Below are 17,421 nucleotides of genomic sequence, written 5' to 3' on the forward strand. Positions count from 1 at the left end.
AGTAAGAGGTAATCTAGACATCCGTGCTCTTTACCTGCCTTGTCCTCTCTTCTTTGGGGAGACCAGCTCTCCTTGACCCTTAACTGCTGTGGCAAAGGAGGCCCCTGCCAGTCCCTCCAAACAAGGTCAGGTACGCGATCCAGACCTGGCCACTCAAATCCCTAGTGATTAACTCAGGAGAGACACATGGCCCCATTCGGGCCAGCAAAATTCAGCCTGGGAACTCGGGCAAGGAGCTGGGCAGAGTGTGAATGGGCTGGGAGGTCCCAGGGGAGCTACAGCTGACAACCAAGAGGACAGAGGGGCCAAGCGATGGAGAGAAACATCGTCCTGATGGCATCACCCATACCTCTGAACCTGGCCAAGCCTGCAGCCATCGTCTTGCTCAGGCCAGTTTCAATGGAGCCCCTTTTCCCTACACCCAGAGCCCTTCCTACCACCACATGCAGAGTGGAGAGCTCCACCTCCAGTGGCAACATTTCCGAATAAGACAACCAGGGTGTCTGTTTGGGGATAATAAAAGCTTGCAGAGAGAAACATTGCTATCATATTGGCAGACACAGTTCTGTGAGCCTTCTCATTTTATCCTGGAAGTCTGGGCTGTGGCCCCAAATCCCACACTAACCAGAAAGGACTGAGAAATCCATCTCTCTGCCTTCTGTTTATAATGCAGAGCTAAGATGCTGCTCAGCCTCTCTCTAAAGCCCTCACATATGACTGTTTGCTCTCCTGAGCTCCTGGGTGCCTGAGCTCTCTGGGAGGGAGCTGGGCAACGCTCAGGGCTCAGCAGCCGGCAGATCGATCCATCCCTCCTGCAAACTGCTCCCCGGGTCTGATGAATTGGCTAGGCACAGAGAAGGCCTGCGTGGCTCTGTGTCCTCCACAGTGACAGAGCTCTCTCAAAGCAGACTAAGACGTCGTGCCTTGACTGAGGAACAATCTATTAATATTGGGAGAGAACATCAAACTGTACTGGTGGCCCTAAAGTCTGGTCAAGAGAGACTCACTTCCCTGCGATTTAAGAGAAAAGAAAACAAAAACAAAAACAGTCTTGTGATTCCTCCAAGTTTTTTCCCTGGGTAAGGCCAGCCTTCCACATGGTCCATCTGGGGAGTGGTCCCAGGGGACGGGAAGGCCACGCTGTCCATGGGCGCCGGAGGCAGTATCTTTTAGCCATCAGAGGAACTTTTTGTAAAAGTTGGAGAAGATCAAGGAAAAGAAGATGTACTTGGAAATGCTACAGCTGGGAATGTAAACAGAGAAGCAATCTGGAGAGATCTATCAGAAATGTGCAACCCAGCACCCAGAGACCCAGCCATCCCTCTACTTGGGTCTCCCTATAGAAACCCCCCCGCTCAGGCCAAGAAGTTTGAGCAGCCGGTCCCAGGAGCAGGATGCAACAGTGAAAGGCTGGCAATGCCAGACTCCCCCTGATTAGCACAGCTCCATAACTCAGAGCCCTCCCACACAGAGAGGCTCTGTCCCTATCTGCAAGGTTGAGATAGGTCTCTGTGTATTTATTAACAGTGTGGAAAACTATGAAATGTGGTTGAGTAAAACAAGCAGCGAGTTGCACAATGAGACATACATGTGGCTGTTAAGCACACATGCACGTGGCTGTTAAGCACACACGCACGCACATGCACAGATAACCATCTGGCAGATGCACTCCAAACAGCCGTTTTATCTGAGGGGGTGCTGGGAATGGCGGGGGGGGGGAGGTGGTCAAAGCGAGCATTAGCCTTATCTACTGTACTCTGATGCGTTAAAGGAAGTATCATTCATGCTTACACACATAATTAAAAATTAATAATTCACTATTTTATACCTCTAGGTGGAGCATCAATTTTCCCAAGATCTTTTTAAACACAAATGTGCCCAGCCTGTCTCCAGGGCCTTCCAATCAGTCTCCTGGGGACTATGCCATCTGCCACAATCCCTGCTCCACTCTGTGCCTAGAGTGATCTTTTCAACGCCTCCAGTGAACAGTCTCCCCGCTGCCCTCCTCCTTGTACCCAAATCCATCAGCAGGTCTCCGTCTTCCTCAGAAGCAAGATCAACGCCCCACCCGAATGTCTGCAAAGGCCCAAAGAGTACCCGGCCTCTCCTGCATCCTCTGATGGCACCTGGGCTCCCAGGCCTTTCTCACCACCTCCTTCCTCAGCAGAAGCCTCTGGGGCGCTGTGCGGGAATCAGATATACAGAGACTGAAGTTGCCTGGGAGGCCCCTGGCAGGCCCTGCCCACCCCTAAGGAGGCAGAGAAGGTACAGACTTCCAGGAGGGTCCGTGCAGGTCATCGCATGGCCTCGGCAGCTGACTCTGGTGAATGCAGAGTTTAAATCTATACAGGTCAAGCAAGGCCTTATAAAAGTTAAGGAAACATTAGGTTAGGACAACACAAGCTGAGGGAGGTCCTTCCTTTGGTCAAGGAAAGGGTGTGGCAGCCACCAAAGTCCCAGGGAGAGGAGATTCCCAGCTTAAAGTTAAATAAAACTGCATCACACAGTGAGAGAGCCATGCCCTTGGAATCCCTCTCATCAAGGGAAAGAAGAAAGTCTCAACTGGGTGCTAATGGACCTCTAACGCCCCTCAAGACTTCACACTCTCTTGCCAGCAGAGGGGGGCCTTCCGAGGGCGCCTGGCCTTCTGCCCACAGCAGACTGCAGCGGGAATCCATTTACCATCGAACATTAGAGTGTTTTTACCCTGTGGCACTCTCTTAATGCCAGGTGATGTTGGCTTTCCATTATCCGTGCGCAGAAATAGTTTCTCTTTAAAATAAATGTATTTGCGTTTTTGGTGAATGAGTTTAAAGGATAAGATGAGCAAACATTCACACAAGTGACATGCAGACGCAACATTTCTAGAGGTGACACGTGAATTATGTGAATGCAGAGAACACTGCTGACCACCAGCTTTATCACGCCAGGGCCCCATGCAAGCTGCTGACGCCTCTCTGGATCTTGGTTTCTCCAGCTGCAAAGAACATGAAGAGTCCCTTATCACTAGCTTGCTGGGAGAGTTTCTAAAATCTCACTGTGAAACACAGCCCTGAACTTTATCATGTTGGTGTTTCAAGCCATGCCGGCTGCAGGAAATTGTAAAACCATAAACATGGTATAGTTCTTATGGTTCAATAAAACATCCCCCTCAATCGGTAGGACTTCAGACATGTCATCCAGGCAGAGGGCCGTGCTCGGCTCCCCTCAGTGTTCCAGGTTTAGTTTGTGCACCAGCACAAGTGTACGGCTGCCAATGTGCCCGACGAAACCCGAATAATTAACCTCAGCCACATCAATGTTCCCCATTCAGCTCTGCAAAACACATTTCTAAGGAAATACATAAGCGCGCTCTTTATACCATGGAATGTTTTAATGTATCCCAGCATCAGAGTAAATAGAACAGGTCTCAATTAATGGAACAGGTCCTTTTAACACAAAGGGTTTCAAAAATAAAAAAATAAAAACTGATATGTCATCGACTAGAGAGAAAGGGATGTGCATATAAACACGAAAACAGGGCACACCTAATGAGATTCTTTTTTGCAGCCCAGGGTCAATAACGGTGATATTAGGAAACCGCTAATAGGGTTGCATGCTCATGGGTTTTAAGCTCCCAGAGACCAGAAAGTCCCACTTGAAATGCAAAGAGAATTCAATAATGTTGTGTTCATCTCCACTGCGCCCCCCATTTTGAAAAGAAAAGTATTCATTTCAGAGCAGTGACCTCATCAGGAGAAACACACTGGGAACTGAGTAACCACAACAAAAGAGAATCAGTAGCTGCTTTCGCTCAGGTGGTGTCATCTACTTTATATGGATGTGTGGGTTTTTCGATTGCTTTTCTAATGGAAAAATAACCTTCGAATGAGAGCTGTGCACACACGTGTGCACACACATGCACACGCGCACACACACACATGCGCCTGCACACACACACATCTGCACAAATCCTCTTCTTAGATGAGACCCCAACTTGGGAAGTAAACAATAAAGAAACCACTGTCATGACAACGGTTGGTGGCGAACTGCCCCTTACAGCAGAAGAGACGGTCTCTGGCTGACCTACACCAGCTGGTTCACACTGGTGCGGAGCAGCTGCCAACCAGAGAACCGCCCCCAAGCGCTAAGCCAGCACCAGATGAGAAACACCAGCGTCCCACCGCACATTCCGACACTCTGAACTCTGAGACGCTGCTCCCCACACCGCCCAGAAGACACAACTCCAGTATCTTAATCCCACCACAAGAAGCCAGTCCCTCAAGATGCCGGAGCGGTTTGAGAGGCTTAATGCTAAATCCAAATGGCGCACACTGTGCGGCAAAGCAAGGACACTGGAAAGTTCCTCATTCCCCTCCTTAGAGGGAGGGTTTGTTGTTGATCTTCGAACAGCTGGGACAGACAGACTGCCTCTTTTCCTTCCTTCTTTTACTCAAACATCTTGTGGTCCTCAAACATCTTGTGCATGAGAATTTCTTCTCAGAGCTACAGACTCTGAGCGCACTCTTGCAACCAAGTTACAGGATTTTTGAAGATAGCGCTGCCCACAGGTTGTTTCGACTGAAGTGCGGGCTTCGGCAAATCCCCCACTCAAGGTTTGGTCCCACCACTGTGTCAGAGAGGACCCCAGGTTAAGAGACATCAGAGTGAGCATCCTCAGGTTCAAAGTCACCGTATGTACCTCTCCGGGGCTTCCATCGGTACACCTGAGGTGGCATTAGACAGACAGATGATCCTTAAGGTTGAAGACGGTACAAAACTGAGCCCAGCAAAGGTAGGGGAACATGGAAGTTTCATTTTAGATGAAAAGGTTTCTTTTATGAAGAAAATAAAGATAAGGTTTCTTTTATGCTGCTTCATTCCCTGCCATCCAAACCACACACCCACTGGACTCCTGTTGCTGACAATGCTCCAAAATACAACCAGAGATGAAGTCTACCAGCTGCCTGCCCCTTCCTTCATTCTCCAAGAAGCCTTGGGGGTTGATTTTGATCATCCTTTCAACTGGGCTGAGGTTCAGGGCAACTCCCTTCTGTTTGTTCAGTTGCTCATTCCATAAATGCTTGCTAAGAACCTGACAACGTGCTAGGCACGGGCGCAAAGGCAAAGATGACCCATCAGCTTGGCAAATAGGGCCCTTATTCACCAAGATGAGTAAGCTTCCCCAGTGGCAGCTGGGAAAGGCCACTGGGGAAAGGCCACCTAAAAGGAATCCATTCACCATGGGGACCAAAAATCACACAGTAAATAGTGGGAACTCTATTAAGGACTCTGAGAATTTATCTTGAAATCAAAAGTTGTGAAAGTAAGCTGATAAACCAACAAAGATAAAATAAAAATAAGCCTTCACGGCAAACTGTGAGCTAATTGTTGAAATCAATGAAGGTTAATCCGGTGCTGATGGGGACAAAACCATAGAGCAGTTTTACGAGCTGTTCTTCAATCTACATTTACGCTCACAGGAAGATTAAGAGGGACCGCCCCTCCCCAATATTATATGGCCTCCTCAATTCTCCCAAGGGGCTTCTCCTAACTCTCCAACATGTACCTCGCTCTCTTGGAATTAGCCTCCTTGGAGTTCGCCTGTCCATTTGTCAACTAGTCAGATTCTGTCACTGAGTTTCCATCAAGGCAGTGGTCACTTCCATCAACTTCATGAAATTCTACGGCCTGAGCATGATTTGTGATTTCACTTGGCAATCAATTTATGTCATGAAAATTAATCTGAAGGGCAGGAATGAAAGCTATGCTAAGAAGAGAGAGAGACACAGAGAAAGTGGTACTTTAAAGGAGTCTAAATTTATAAGCAGTCAGTTTATTGGAGAATGTTCTCATCCTCTGACAATCATCACCTCCCCAGGCAACCTGTGACTGGGGCGTCCCATAAAGAAAGTTTGGATTATAATGTTTTCCCTCAAATCGCTGTATGCTCTCCTTGGGATATTCAACGACTTAGTATCTTAAAAAGCATCTTTTTATGAATTCCTTCAATGAGGAACCTTGAGCTTCTGAGATTAAAACCACCTAACGCCATGCTTCTCTGGCGATCCTGAGGTGCACAGGAACGAGGAAGGCAGTGCTCCAAAACAGCGACACCCCTGACAATGGACAGTCACCATTGCTGCTAGGAATTCATCCCTACTTGTTATTTCAAGAGAGATTTCCAGCTTCCCTGGCCCTCCTGCTGGAAACATGGAAGGCACAGACCACTGGATTCAGGTTTAAAAACAGACTCAGTTCTCAGGAGAGTCTCAAAGACTCCAATCACTCTAAAATCTTATAAATTAGATCTTTATCCTTCCTAAGTTCTCTGGCCTTCTGTTTGCAGATGACTTCACTGCCAAGCCATCTGTCAACTGCAGTGATTAGTACCCAGCTATCAGAATAGTTTAAAGAAAAGGGAAATTAAGCATCCTTTTAAAAAATATTTTTCAGAAACATCCTCTTCCTCTCATCTTTATACACTGTTGACAGGAAGAGTCACCAACAGTGAAGAAGACAAAGAACCGGTTATGATAGTTTCTTTCAGCCCCCGGACACAAGTGTTCATGCCTACTTATTTGAAGAGATGTTTCTGATTCTAGTTGACTTTTAAGGATCAGGGCTAAAGGTTTTCCCTATCTTTTAATTGGGAAGTTCCCCCCAAAGACCATTCTTAATTTCTTTGCTGCATTTCGTCAAGTTCCCCCAAACTTAACAGCCCCTCAGGTCACCCAAAATAGATGATTCTATCGTTGTCCCGCCATGGGAAACAGGACCTCCTGCCATACACACCCCCGCAAAAACATATCCACAGCCACATGCACTCACAGGCACATCCCTGCACAGGCGCGTGCGCGTGTGCACACACACACACACACACACACATACACGGACACGGCGAGGCCAGCTCCCTCACTCAGAAGCCAGCACTGATCTCTCCATGCAGGACCTGCCAGGTCAAAGGATAAAAGAAAGTTGTTTGTAGATGGTGGGTGACCAAGGCCCACTGTTCGGTTCCTCTGAAGTAGCGGCACTCTGTCTTCGAACACCCAGCTCTCAGAGTGCCTGTCACTCAAATGTGAAGTACTGGTAGGGGCAAGCAGTGGCAATAAACTCCCCAGCCCCTTTGATTTCCAGGAGGTATTTATTTTAATGCACTCTACCACCCTCCGACTTGGTGTCCATCATGACCTGTCCACCCTGGGCTGGCCGGTTGGGTAAACCAGCCAGCCCTATTCCCACTCGGGACACTTCAATAAGGACAGGGAGTGATTAATACTCCACGGGCCAATGCTCAGCCCACATCCCGCAGGCTCACACCTGCTCTTAATGGACATCCTCCATGTTCTTCCTAATTGCGGCGGAGGGAGCCCTTTGAAAATGGGCACCAGTGACCCAGACCTCTGGCTCAATCCGCTTCTCAAATAATAAACATGAAAGCAGAGACATTTGTCACCACTTGGGCTATTGCTAGGGCATTATAATAGCCCCGTGTGGGGCCACATCCCAGGGGACGTTTGAACTATGGATGGCCTCTCCTTTCTCAGCTCCACGTTCAGACTGTGTTTCTGACTTGTTTGTTTGTTTGGGTCTGTTTTTCATCCACGATTCACCGTGCCCCAGTTTGCTGGGAGGCTTTGGTAGGAAAAGCTGCCGTTGAGATGGGAGGTAGATAGAAGAGGGATGTCTCGACGTGGAAGGGGTCTCCAGGTGCCCTCCATCAGTCCATATGGGTGGGAGCAGGACCACCCCCGAGGCTGAGAGAAACTTTCAAAGGGAAGAAGGGGGTGTAAAGGACAGTGACAGGTCAGAGGCTTCCCGCTTGGTGTCTCTGCTTACGTGGGGGTCCCCAGTCCATGAGCACACGGGGCACCTGTCCACATTAGGAAGAAGCACCCACTTCCACTTACAGGCTGCGGCAGAGGAGAGAGAAGTCAGGGCTGACATCCCCATAGTCAGAGGGTGAGGCCAGACACACCACTGGGAACTAAACTGCAGGCCCCGGGGGCACAATCCACACAGGCATACCTGCAGGGCTCGCCTGCGCCCTACCCCGTCTGTCCCTGGGCTTCTCCCTAAAGAGAAGCTAATGGGTTCTCTACCCCAACACAACGGTCCTGGTGTTGAAGCTACTCCTAAACTCTTCCCCCAAATCTGGAACATGTCCTGCTGGTGGTGGGCTGGGTGACTCTTACTGACTGTGTATTGGTTTGGTTCGAACAGAATTTTCCTACCCAAACTGCGTATACCCAGTAAGAGCACAACGTGCCTCATCAAACCCTGAATGTCCACGTGTGCTGCGGCTTTTCTCACTCGGAAACGTGTTTTTAGGTCACTTCTGTTGGTTCGCAGTGGGGGGAAATTGTAAAAGTGGTACAGTGACTGAACTGTGACCCCAAAATGGTATGTCCAAGTCCCAGTTTGCATCACCTGTGGCTGTGGCCTTACTTGGACAAAGTGTCTTCGCAGGTGTCATTACATTGAGACTGGAAGTGAGAGCAGCCTGGGTTTGGGATCAGCCCTAAGTCCGATGACAAGTATACTTACAAGGAAAGAGGAGGAGGAGATTTGATTCACAGAAATACACAGAGAAGTCCACGTGCAGAAGGAGGCAGATGCTGGAGAAATGCAGCCACGAGCCAGGGGACAGCCGGAGCTGCCAAAAGCTGGAAGTGGCTGGAAGGCTCCTTCCCTAAAGCCTCTGGAGAGAGTGTGAGACAACCGGCCTCCGTAACTGTGAGAAAACTAATTTTTGTTGTTTTAAACCACCAAGTTGGTGGCAATTTCTCCCACAGCTGTAGGAACTAGTATAGGTGGTAGCCAAGTGGGGCACCGGCTTCAGTGGCTGTCCCCTGTCCCACCGGCCCCAGCACACTGGCGCATCTGGGCTCCAGCCTCCCTATCCAGAGTCTGCATTCTTGCCCCTGAGCCCCTACTCCCCACTCCCCACCCAGCAAGCCTCTGTTCTGTTCTCCCCACATCTGCATTTATAGATGAAGCCCTATGTCTCTGGAGAAAACTCCCCCTTTCGGTCCCTCCCCCAACACTGACCTCATCCTCTGCCCACAACAGAAACACGTCTATGCCGTGTGCCCCACACTCGTCTGGCACGCGGCACCCGCCTGCTTTATGCAGCTGTGCTTACCGTGCCCAGCAGATCGCCACAGTCAGCACCCATCATCTGCTGTGGAGTCGCGTGGCGCCTACTGCATACAGCCGTGCGCCCGACACGCCCACTGAGCCACTGGGTAGGTACAACCTTTACCAACAGCCTCGCTGTGCGGACACAGATCCCAGGGGGCAGCTAACTGACCTGCCGTGTTATCCCCCATGTGGCTGAGCGAAGGGGGACGAGCAGGTCCACCAGCCCATCGGGCTTCTCCCTGCAGCCCAGAGGATCATCTCTCTCCTCCTCAGCGCACAGCACAGCCTTCAGAATAGACGCACGGCAGCTGCCGCGAGCTTCCAGCAGCAGCCTGACTTAGCCCCCTTTGAGGCGCTGGGAAGAGAGCTGCTGAGAAGGTTCTGCCATTTGGGACAAGCGGCAGCGTGCCAGTGGGTTCTGTTGGAGGAGGCGGGGGTCACCCAAGCAAGCCCTTGGGCAGTTCCCTCTGCTGTACCCATCTGAGAAGAGTAGTCATGAAGTTGAGAATGTGGCCCAGAAGTGAAGGAAGAATCAGCTGGGCTCTGTGGGCCTTCGCGCTACCATCCCCCACCATCTAAACCTCCGTGGTCCTAGCAGTGCTCTTCCTGGCCAACCTCCAGAGCAAATACTTACCTTGATTTAAATTCTCACTGAGAAACAAACGACAAACCCCTGTCCTTGCCTACAAGAGAGGGTTTGGGGGATGGTGGGGAGGGGGAGCGCGGAAGAGCCATCTGCCGGCAGGGGGCACTGGAGCTACACAAAGCTGGAGGGGGAGGTGCCCCCAGCCAATTGTCCCCAGGGACCCAAACCTCAGCCATCAGACACAGCCCAGGGTCAGCCCTGGAGCCAAACAGACAATAATCAGCCACAAAAGGATGGTAATTCAGTCACAGCTGGCCAGATGGGACCCTGTAGCCTTTCCACAGAAGCTCTCCATCCACCCACCCCCCTCAACACCTTGCAAAGGAGGCTAAAGCTGGGCCCATGGCTGCTGGGGCGGAGGAGAAACGGAGGGGAGAACAAAGGTCCGGAGAAGTGCAGTGATTTGCCCTGGTTGCCCAGTGATTACAGCTGAAAATAGTCCTTTTTCCAGGAAGCACTCTGCATTAGTTCATCCTTGATTTATTTCTGAGCATGACAAAACGTGCACCTCTGACGCCTTCCATGTAAGCAATGTTCCCTGCAGCTCCCACGCGCGCTGGCTGCTCCTCTTTCTACTCCAACACTGACTCTCAGGCCCCCCACTGACCCACTGTAGCCTCGAAATGGCCCTGTGGAAAGAATCAAGTGAACTTCCTTTTAAAAGACCGGGGAACATGGAGGCACCCAGAGTTCTGACTCGCGTTCTTGAGGTCCCGGAGGAGATCTGTACCCAGCCCCGGGCCCAGCACACGTGGCCAGGACTGAAGGACACACCCTGACTTCTCCATATTCTTGCGCAGTATGGCCCCCGCCCCAGTTTGGGGTCACACTGACTGTCCCACAGATGTCCCACCTTTGTCAGCATACCTTCAGGCTCCCGAGAGCAAGACCAGCCGGCTCCCACCCGTCCTGCACACCCAGCCTCCACAACGAGCCCGGCACTTTGGTGTGCCCAGTTTGGATTCACCTCCAAAGAGAACATTACCTGCCATTTCGGAAGAAGGCTGCTTGCAGGTCCCACGTGGGTCCAGCCCCTCGAGTGGAGAGGGGTGGCCGTCTCTTCTCACCACCCTGGGTGGCCTGCACAGTCCACTCCCTCTCAGCTGGATGCGGCTCTGTAAAGAACTGCCTTTGTACCTGTGGGACAGAGAAGCACGTGTGCTGTATAGCCTTCCCTGAGAACGTGTGCCCAGAAGCCTAGACACACAAACATTTACAAAGGCAACACTCAGACAATAAACCCTCAGGTCAGCCTAGAAACTCCTTATCCTTTCTATCCTCCTTGTCCTCTCTAGGACACGGAGACAACAGCAGGACCTAACTCGAGGGGCCGTTGGAGGGACGACATGAGACGGTGCATAGGAAGGGCTTTCCGAGCCGCCTTGCGCAGAGTGCGTGCTTACTAAAGGCCAGTGGCTGTAATGAAATCCTGAGCCATACGGTCCTGACTACATACAAACACGCGGCTCTGTACAACTTCCGACAATGACAGGAATGTTCTATGATCTGCACTGACCACATGCGGCCGTTGAGCATTTGAAATGCAGTGTTTGAAATGCAGAGGAAGTGAGTTTTACTTTATTTCATTTTAATGAATTTAAATAGCCACATGTGCCCGTTGACTACTGTACTGGACACTGCAGGCTTAGAGGGCCTTTGAAAAAATGGGCATTGTACATTTTCCATCTGGAGAGGACCTTCCAGATCAGATCATTTGGTCTAATCTCTGAAACAGTATTCCCGTCCCAGTGGGAAGGCACGGCAAAGTTGAGAAAGAAAATACTGGAGCTTATATTTATATTTGTTTTCTTCCAGACTTTCTTGAATCTATTGCTGTATGCCCTTTATAATATACATAACACATCAGTCGAGTAGAACGTGTGTATAATTTGAGTAAGCAATTATGCATGTATTAGGATGTGCAACCAAACATGTAACCAGAAACAGACCCACACGCTGCTCCAGGGCCGCCGCAGAGCAGGGCCTGAGAGCCCTGAAACACTTAAGACCCCTTCACCAACTGGAGCTAGGACCCTGGGTCCAGTGCTCTGTACTGGTTTGTGACAGGCCACCATCAGCGGTCAGCTCTTGGAAGAGACCTTTGCGCTGCTTCTCTATGCCCCAAAGCCACCAGGATGCCCTTTCTTTTCCAAGCCTCAGTTTACACGAATTCTACTCCCAGACACTCTTCAGCCTGTGGGGGAAGGTGAGGCCACCTGCTCGGCCATTTTCCTTTCTCATTTGTCTGAGCCACCGCCAGCCTCTAGCTGCAGTCCCCTAATCACCAGGGCTGCTCACAGAATTTTAAATAAGATCTGCAGGATGCTGTATTCTCTTAGGTGCTGGTTTTTACAGCATCAAAACAATGAGAAAGTGATTTTTTGTTCATCTTTTCTGGAGTCCGTGTTCCGGAGAGGCTCCAGTCACATGACCCAGCTGCCTCCCTGGCCTCGGGCAGGAGCTGTCATTCCCCAGGGGTGCCTGCCTTATTCTTTGAAGCAGTCGTCCCTGCTTGTCAAGTCCACAGGTTCCTGAAAGAGTTATCTGCGCCTGGGTAGGGAGCTAATCACAAGCCCCGGAACCAGTCAGGGCTCCTGCTGGGCCTGGGCGGAGAGTGATTTGGAAGTGTAGAGACAGAGGGAGGAAGGAGGTAGGGGGTGGAGGTTACAGGGAGAATTCTTCTCTATGTGCTGCCAGGTCACCTTTACTCCGATTCAGTGGGTGACTGCCACAAACTTGCAGGTGTTAAGAATGGCACAGTTTGAACTGCTGGGAGGTTTTGCTTTTGGAAAATGGCCTAGTGAGGGACTCTGCTCAATGAAAACCACCAGGAGACGGCAGGAGAGCCCCGGCCCCTGAACTCAGGTCTCAGGAAGGTGGAATCTGGGCCCTTTAGCCCTTGGGGGAGCCCTAGAGGATCCTAACGTAGCTTCCAAAGCAGCATTCTGTTGAGTCATGGGCAGGGCCTGTTGCTCCCTGTCCTGGGTTCTCAGAGCATCCTGCATGCCACCCCTTCCTCTGGGCAGGAACACACAGGTGTGGCAGGGGAGGCTAGCTTGTCACCAGCACGAGACAAACAAGGCCTCCGGTACTTCGGCAGATGCCATGAAGACCCCTCTCAACAGCCTTCACCCGGCTACACGTTGTGTCCCAGAGGCTCGAGGGTTAGCTGCTACGATTCACATCTACCCCCCTCTCAAGAGGACTGCCCTTGGCTGATGGGAGCCATCTTGCCTGAAGAGGCCTGGGGAAGCGGGCACTCACCCCAGGAAGGGCCCTTAGCCCCTGACCGACAGTTGCAGAAGGTGACAGCTCAGCCCCTTTCTCTCTGAGCAGGGCAATGTCTGGTGCACCTCATACTCCAGACCTTCCCACAGGATCGGGTAGGGCTGCCAAACCCCGGTGTGTTTCCCTCACTCCCGAGAGCCTGCCCTCTCAGGTCGCCTGCCCGGGAATGCCCATCTCGGGCACTCCCTTCTGGGGAGCCTGACCCCAGACACATAATTCAAGTGTTTCCCTCTCCTCTGAGTCCTTTGGCCCATCCTCCCCAGAGAGTCTCGCTCAAATATGTCGACAAACATCCTTAAATACGCAAGGACCCTTATAAATACATGGTGTGGCTTTTGTGCGGGACGTAGTCCTCCAGAGCCATTCTTCCTCTCACTGTGGTTTCACCGGAGGCCACCGCTCCAGTCCACCTAGGTTTCTGTGTTTGTGTCTACTTAGCTGTGAGCTGATCTACAGAGTGGCTCCCAGGATTTTTAATAAACTGCCACTTACAGTCCAGATTTGAATGTAACTCCTACACTCGGAGTACCCCCTGTGCTCTCGGCCTCTCTCCAGAGCTCTTGCTTTAAGAGCCTGCATCGCCGACACTTACGTAACACGAGCACAGGCGTTTTGTTGATAGGCCTCGTGAAAAACTGATCAGAAAAAAAAGCCTTCTTACCCCACAACAGCTCCAGCAGACACCGGTGACTGGCTGGCCACGGTCAAGAACTCAGGAGACACTGGTTTTAACTAGAGTTCAGTGAGAAGCTCTCAAAAGGAGGCAGAGTGGAGTTTTTGTCCTGTATCCTGAGGCCGACAGAAGCCACCGGCCACCCTGCCTCCTCCAGCCGCTCCTCCCCACCCCGCACACTTTCCCTGCTCCTTTCATCAGCCAAGTCTGCGGGAAGGAAGGTGCATCCAAGGAGAGAGTGAGGTCCCTTCACACATGCTTGCTCTGGGGGGAAAAGAACGTGTGCTGTCATAGCGTTCCTCCCACTGGATCCTACAGGAAATGAGAAAGCAAAAGGAAGCAGAGTGGAGGCCTGCAGACCTTCTGCATGCTGCTAAGCAGGACGCAGGACTGTGACCAAAGCCTCTGGCGCCTTGGTGAATGTGACAAATGTCTCAGCCAGGTGTGGTGGCCACCACCATATCTCTTACGTGTATCTCCACCTCACCTCAGAGACTGCGCCGTCGCCCCTGAGAGCACTACTTCCCTGAACAGGTAAACTGTGTCATGACTTGACATGAGCAGCAACTGCAGGGGATACAGAAGATACAGTACATATACAACAGAATACTGCTCAGCCTTTTAAAAAAATTAAAAAAAATTTTAAAAAAAAAAAGGAGAAGAAAAGGAGATCTTGCCATTTGCTGCACACAGATGAACTCCGGAATAGAATAAGCCAGCTACAGAAGGACAAGCACATCATCACTTGAGTCACGACTGAAGTGAGCGGACACGTACCTCAGACAGACAAACATCCACTCTAGAGGGAAAGATTTTATTCTCGGGGCCCAGTTTTCTCTCTCTCCCCCACTTTCAATGACAAACATATACTTTAGGGTTTACAGTGCACACTTCTCCATGTGACCCCCAATCTCTTCCTCACTCATTCTGGTCCACTCGGGACCTCACAACCCATTGTTCCGTTTGTCAGAAGCGTCCCCGAACAAGCGTCGCACGCTTCATACAGCACACTGCACAGTTACAAATTCATCAATAAAATCCAATTCCATGGTCCAGCGCTTGCTCTGGGCACGGCAGAGCCGTAGTCTGTGGGCGCTCTGAATCTCTCTGCCTCTAGTTTATGTCAGGGCAATTAGGCATCCAAGTATGAATTTTCTACGTTTTTCCATTTCCCCTCTAAAAATGGATCCTGCATTTTCTAATCCCTCTCCTTTAGCTCATGTACTTTCACTAATGAAAACAGCCATTTTCATTACAGTGTGGTATTTAGAGTTGGCAACAAATGAAAAGACAAATAAAATCAAGTGGAGGGCCCAGAAATAAACTCCAGGTATAAATGGGAAGGTAAAATACAGCAAATAAGAAAGAAAAAAAAGGTAAATTAATCCAGAGCTCTGCAAGTTCTCTGTATAAAGGTCCAGAAATAAATATTTTTCAGGCCACATACCATCTCTACCCCATATTCTTTTATTTATACACACACACACACACACACACGTGTGTGTGTGCGCGTGCGTATGCATGCACTTTTAAAAATGTCACAACCTATCTAGCTCACAAGGGTATATAAAACAATAAAAATATATATATCATACACACACACACACACGTGTGTGTGTGTGCGCGTGCGCATACATGTGCTTTTAAAAAATGTCACAACCTGTCTAGCTCACAAGGGTATATAAAACAGGTCAAAAGTCAAATCTGACTCACAAACCATAGTTTTCCATATGGACAAAGGTAAAACTAAATCCTTCCTTACATTAATATACACAGAACATAAGGGAATACATTTTTGTGTTTTTGACACTGGGAGACTAGGAATGATGAAAGATCTCTTAGACAAGACCAAAAGTAATAATCATAAAGGAAAAGGCAGCTCCACTTGAATACAACTAAATATACACCTTCTTGATGATATAAAGAAGTCCACTTCCAACAGTACAGCTGACCAGTTACTCTGGTTGTCTACCGCTATACTCGCTATACTCCTATATTAAAAACAACTAAAAACGCAGATTAAAACATAAAAATGTTCAATACTTCTACATAAATCTATTGATGTTCTGATTAGAAAGTGAAATATATTTAACATCAAAAACCAAGTGAAAACTGAAACCTGAAAAGGTAAGAGGGTTTTCATTTTGAGAGGATTTCCCAAATCACGTGAGCCTGATCTTCCATTTCTATGGTCTGGTGGGGTGCGAGGAGCAGGCTTCAAACCCAGAATCCACCCTAGGTGCAAATCAAGTGGAAGATCCAACCTCTAATCCTGCAAAAGCTGAGACCTCAGAGGGACCCTCAATATACAGGTGAATTAGAAATACTACACCCAACCCTCACTGCCTTCCCAGGGGACCCTGAAAAACTCCAATCTTATCACTAAGTAAAAAGGGCAAAAGTCTCTTCTGTTGATTTTATAACAGTAAGACAGTCTTCTCATAGGTTTGTAATCTGAATTCACACTGCATATAACATGAAAAAGCCAAAAAGTAACAATTTTATTTAAAGTAGTACCCAGTGCATGCGCTCAGGCACCTAGTAGAAGCAAAACAAATCATTACTGGAGAAACCCACCTCCACCCTAAGTCTCAAAGTCCAAAAATCTCAGCTCACCATCAAAAATCCGAAAACAAACAAGGAAATGAGTTACTACAAAGTGAGAGCTAATGACACATAAAACAGAGTCAGATGTGCCATGACTCCCCATGTTGGTATTATCAGATGTAAAATATTAAGTGTGTTTTTAGAAAAGGTTGAGAATAAGAGTAAAGATTACAGAAACTTTGAAAAACAATCCTAAAATTCATACGCAACCACAAGAAACTCCAATTAACCACGGCAATCTTGAGCAAGAACAACAGAGCAGGCAGTATTATATTTACTGATTTTAAAATATATTTCAATACTATAGTAATAAAAATATTATGGCACTGGCATAAAAACAGACGTATCAACTAATGGGACAGAAAAGAGAGCAACAGAAGCCAGAAATAAACCCACTCATTTACTATAAACTGATTTTCAACAAGAGAAACAAGAATACACAATGAGAAAACTGGATATCCACATGCAAAACAATGAAACTGGACCCTTATTTTATACTATACACAAAAATCAAATCAAAATCGTTTAAAGACTTAAACATAAGATATGAAACTGTAAAACTCTTAAAAGAAAACACAGGGGGAAATCTTCTTGGTATTGGCCTTGGCAGTGATTTCTTGAATATGACACCAAAGGCAACAAAAGCAAAAATATACAGCTGGGACCGCATCAAACTAAAAAGCTTCTGCATGGTGAAGGAAACCATCAACAAAATGAAAAGGCAGCCCACAGACTGAGAGAAAATACCTGCAAATCATTTATCTGATAAGAGGTTAATGCCCAAAATATCTGAGGAACTCATGTAACTAAATAGCAGGGGGGTGGGGGGGGAGAGGTAGGGAAGAAACAAACAAACAAAAAAACCAACTTTAAAAAAATGGGGAAAAGACCTGAGTAGACCTTCCTCCATAGAAGTCATAGAAATGGCCAACAGACACATGAAAAGGTACTTGACATCACTGATCATCAGGGAAATGCACAAGAAAACCACAGTGAAAGATCACCTCACACCTGTGAGGATGGCTATTATCAAAAAATAAAAATAAAAGATAATAGTATTGACAAGAATGTGGTGAAAAAG

The 17,421-nt window shown here is 48.8% G+C and overlaps 1 protein-coding gene across 1 annotated transcript in view; it reads right to left on the reverse strand.

Moving 5' to 3' along the window:
• Positions 1–17,421, reverse strand: part of ZNF831 (zinc finger protein 831) — an 89,868-nt gene that overhangs the window by 34,365 nt on the left and 38,082 nt on the right. The window contains exon 4 of the mRNA XM_044262738.1: positions 10,758–10,909. Within this exon, the coding sequence (XP_044118673.1) occupies positions 10,758–10,909 (152 nt within the window). The remainder of the gene's footprint in view (positions 1–10,757; positions 10,910–17,421) is intronic.

This window comes from Neovison vison, chromosome 8 (genome assembly GCF_020171115.1).
Source record: "Neovison vison isolate M4711 chromosome 8, ASM_NN_V1, whole genome shotgun sequence".
In the NCBI taxonomy this organism is placed as follows: Eukaryota; Metazoa; Chordata; class Mammalia; order Carnivora; family Mustelidae; genus Neogale; species Neogale vison.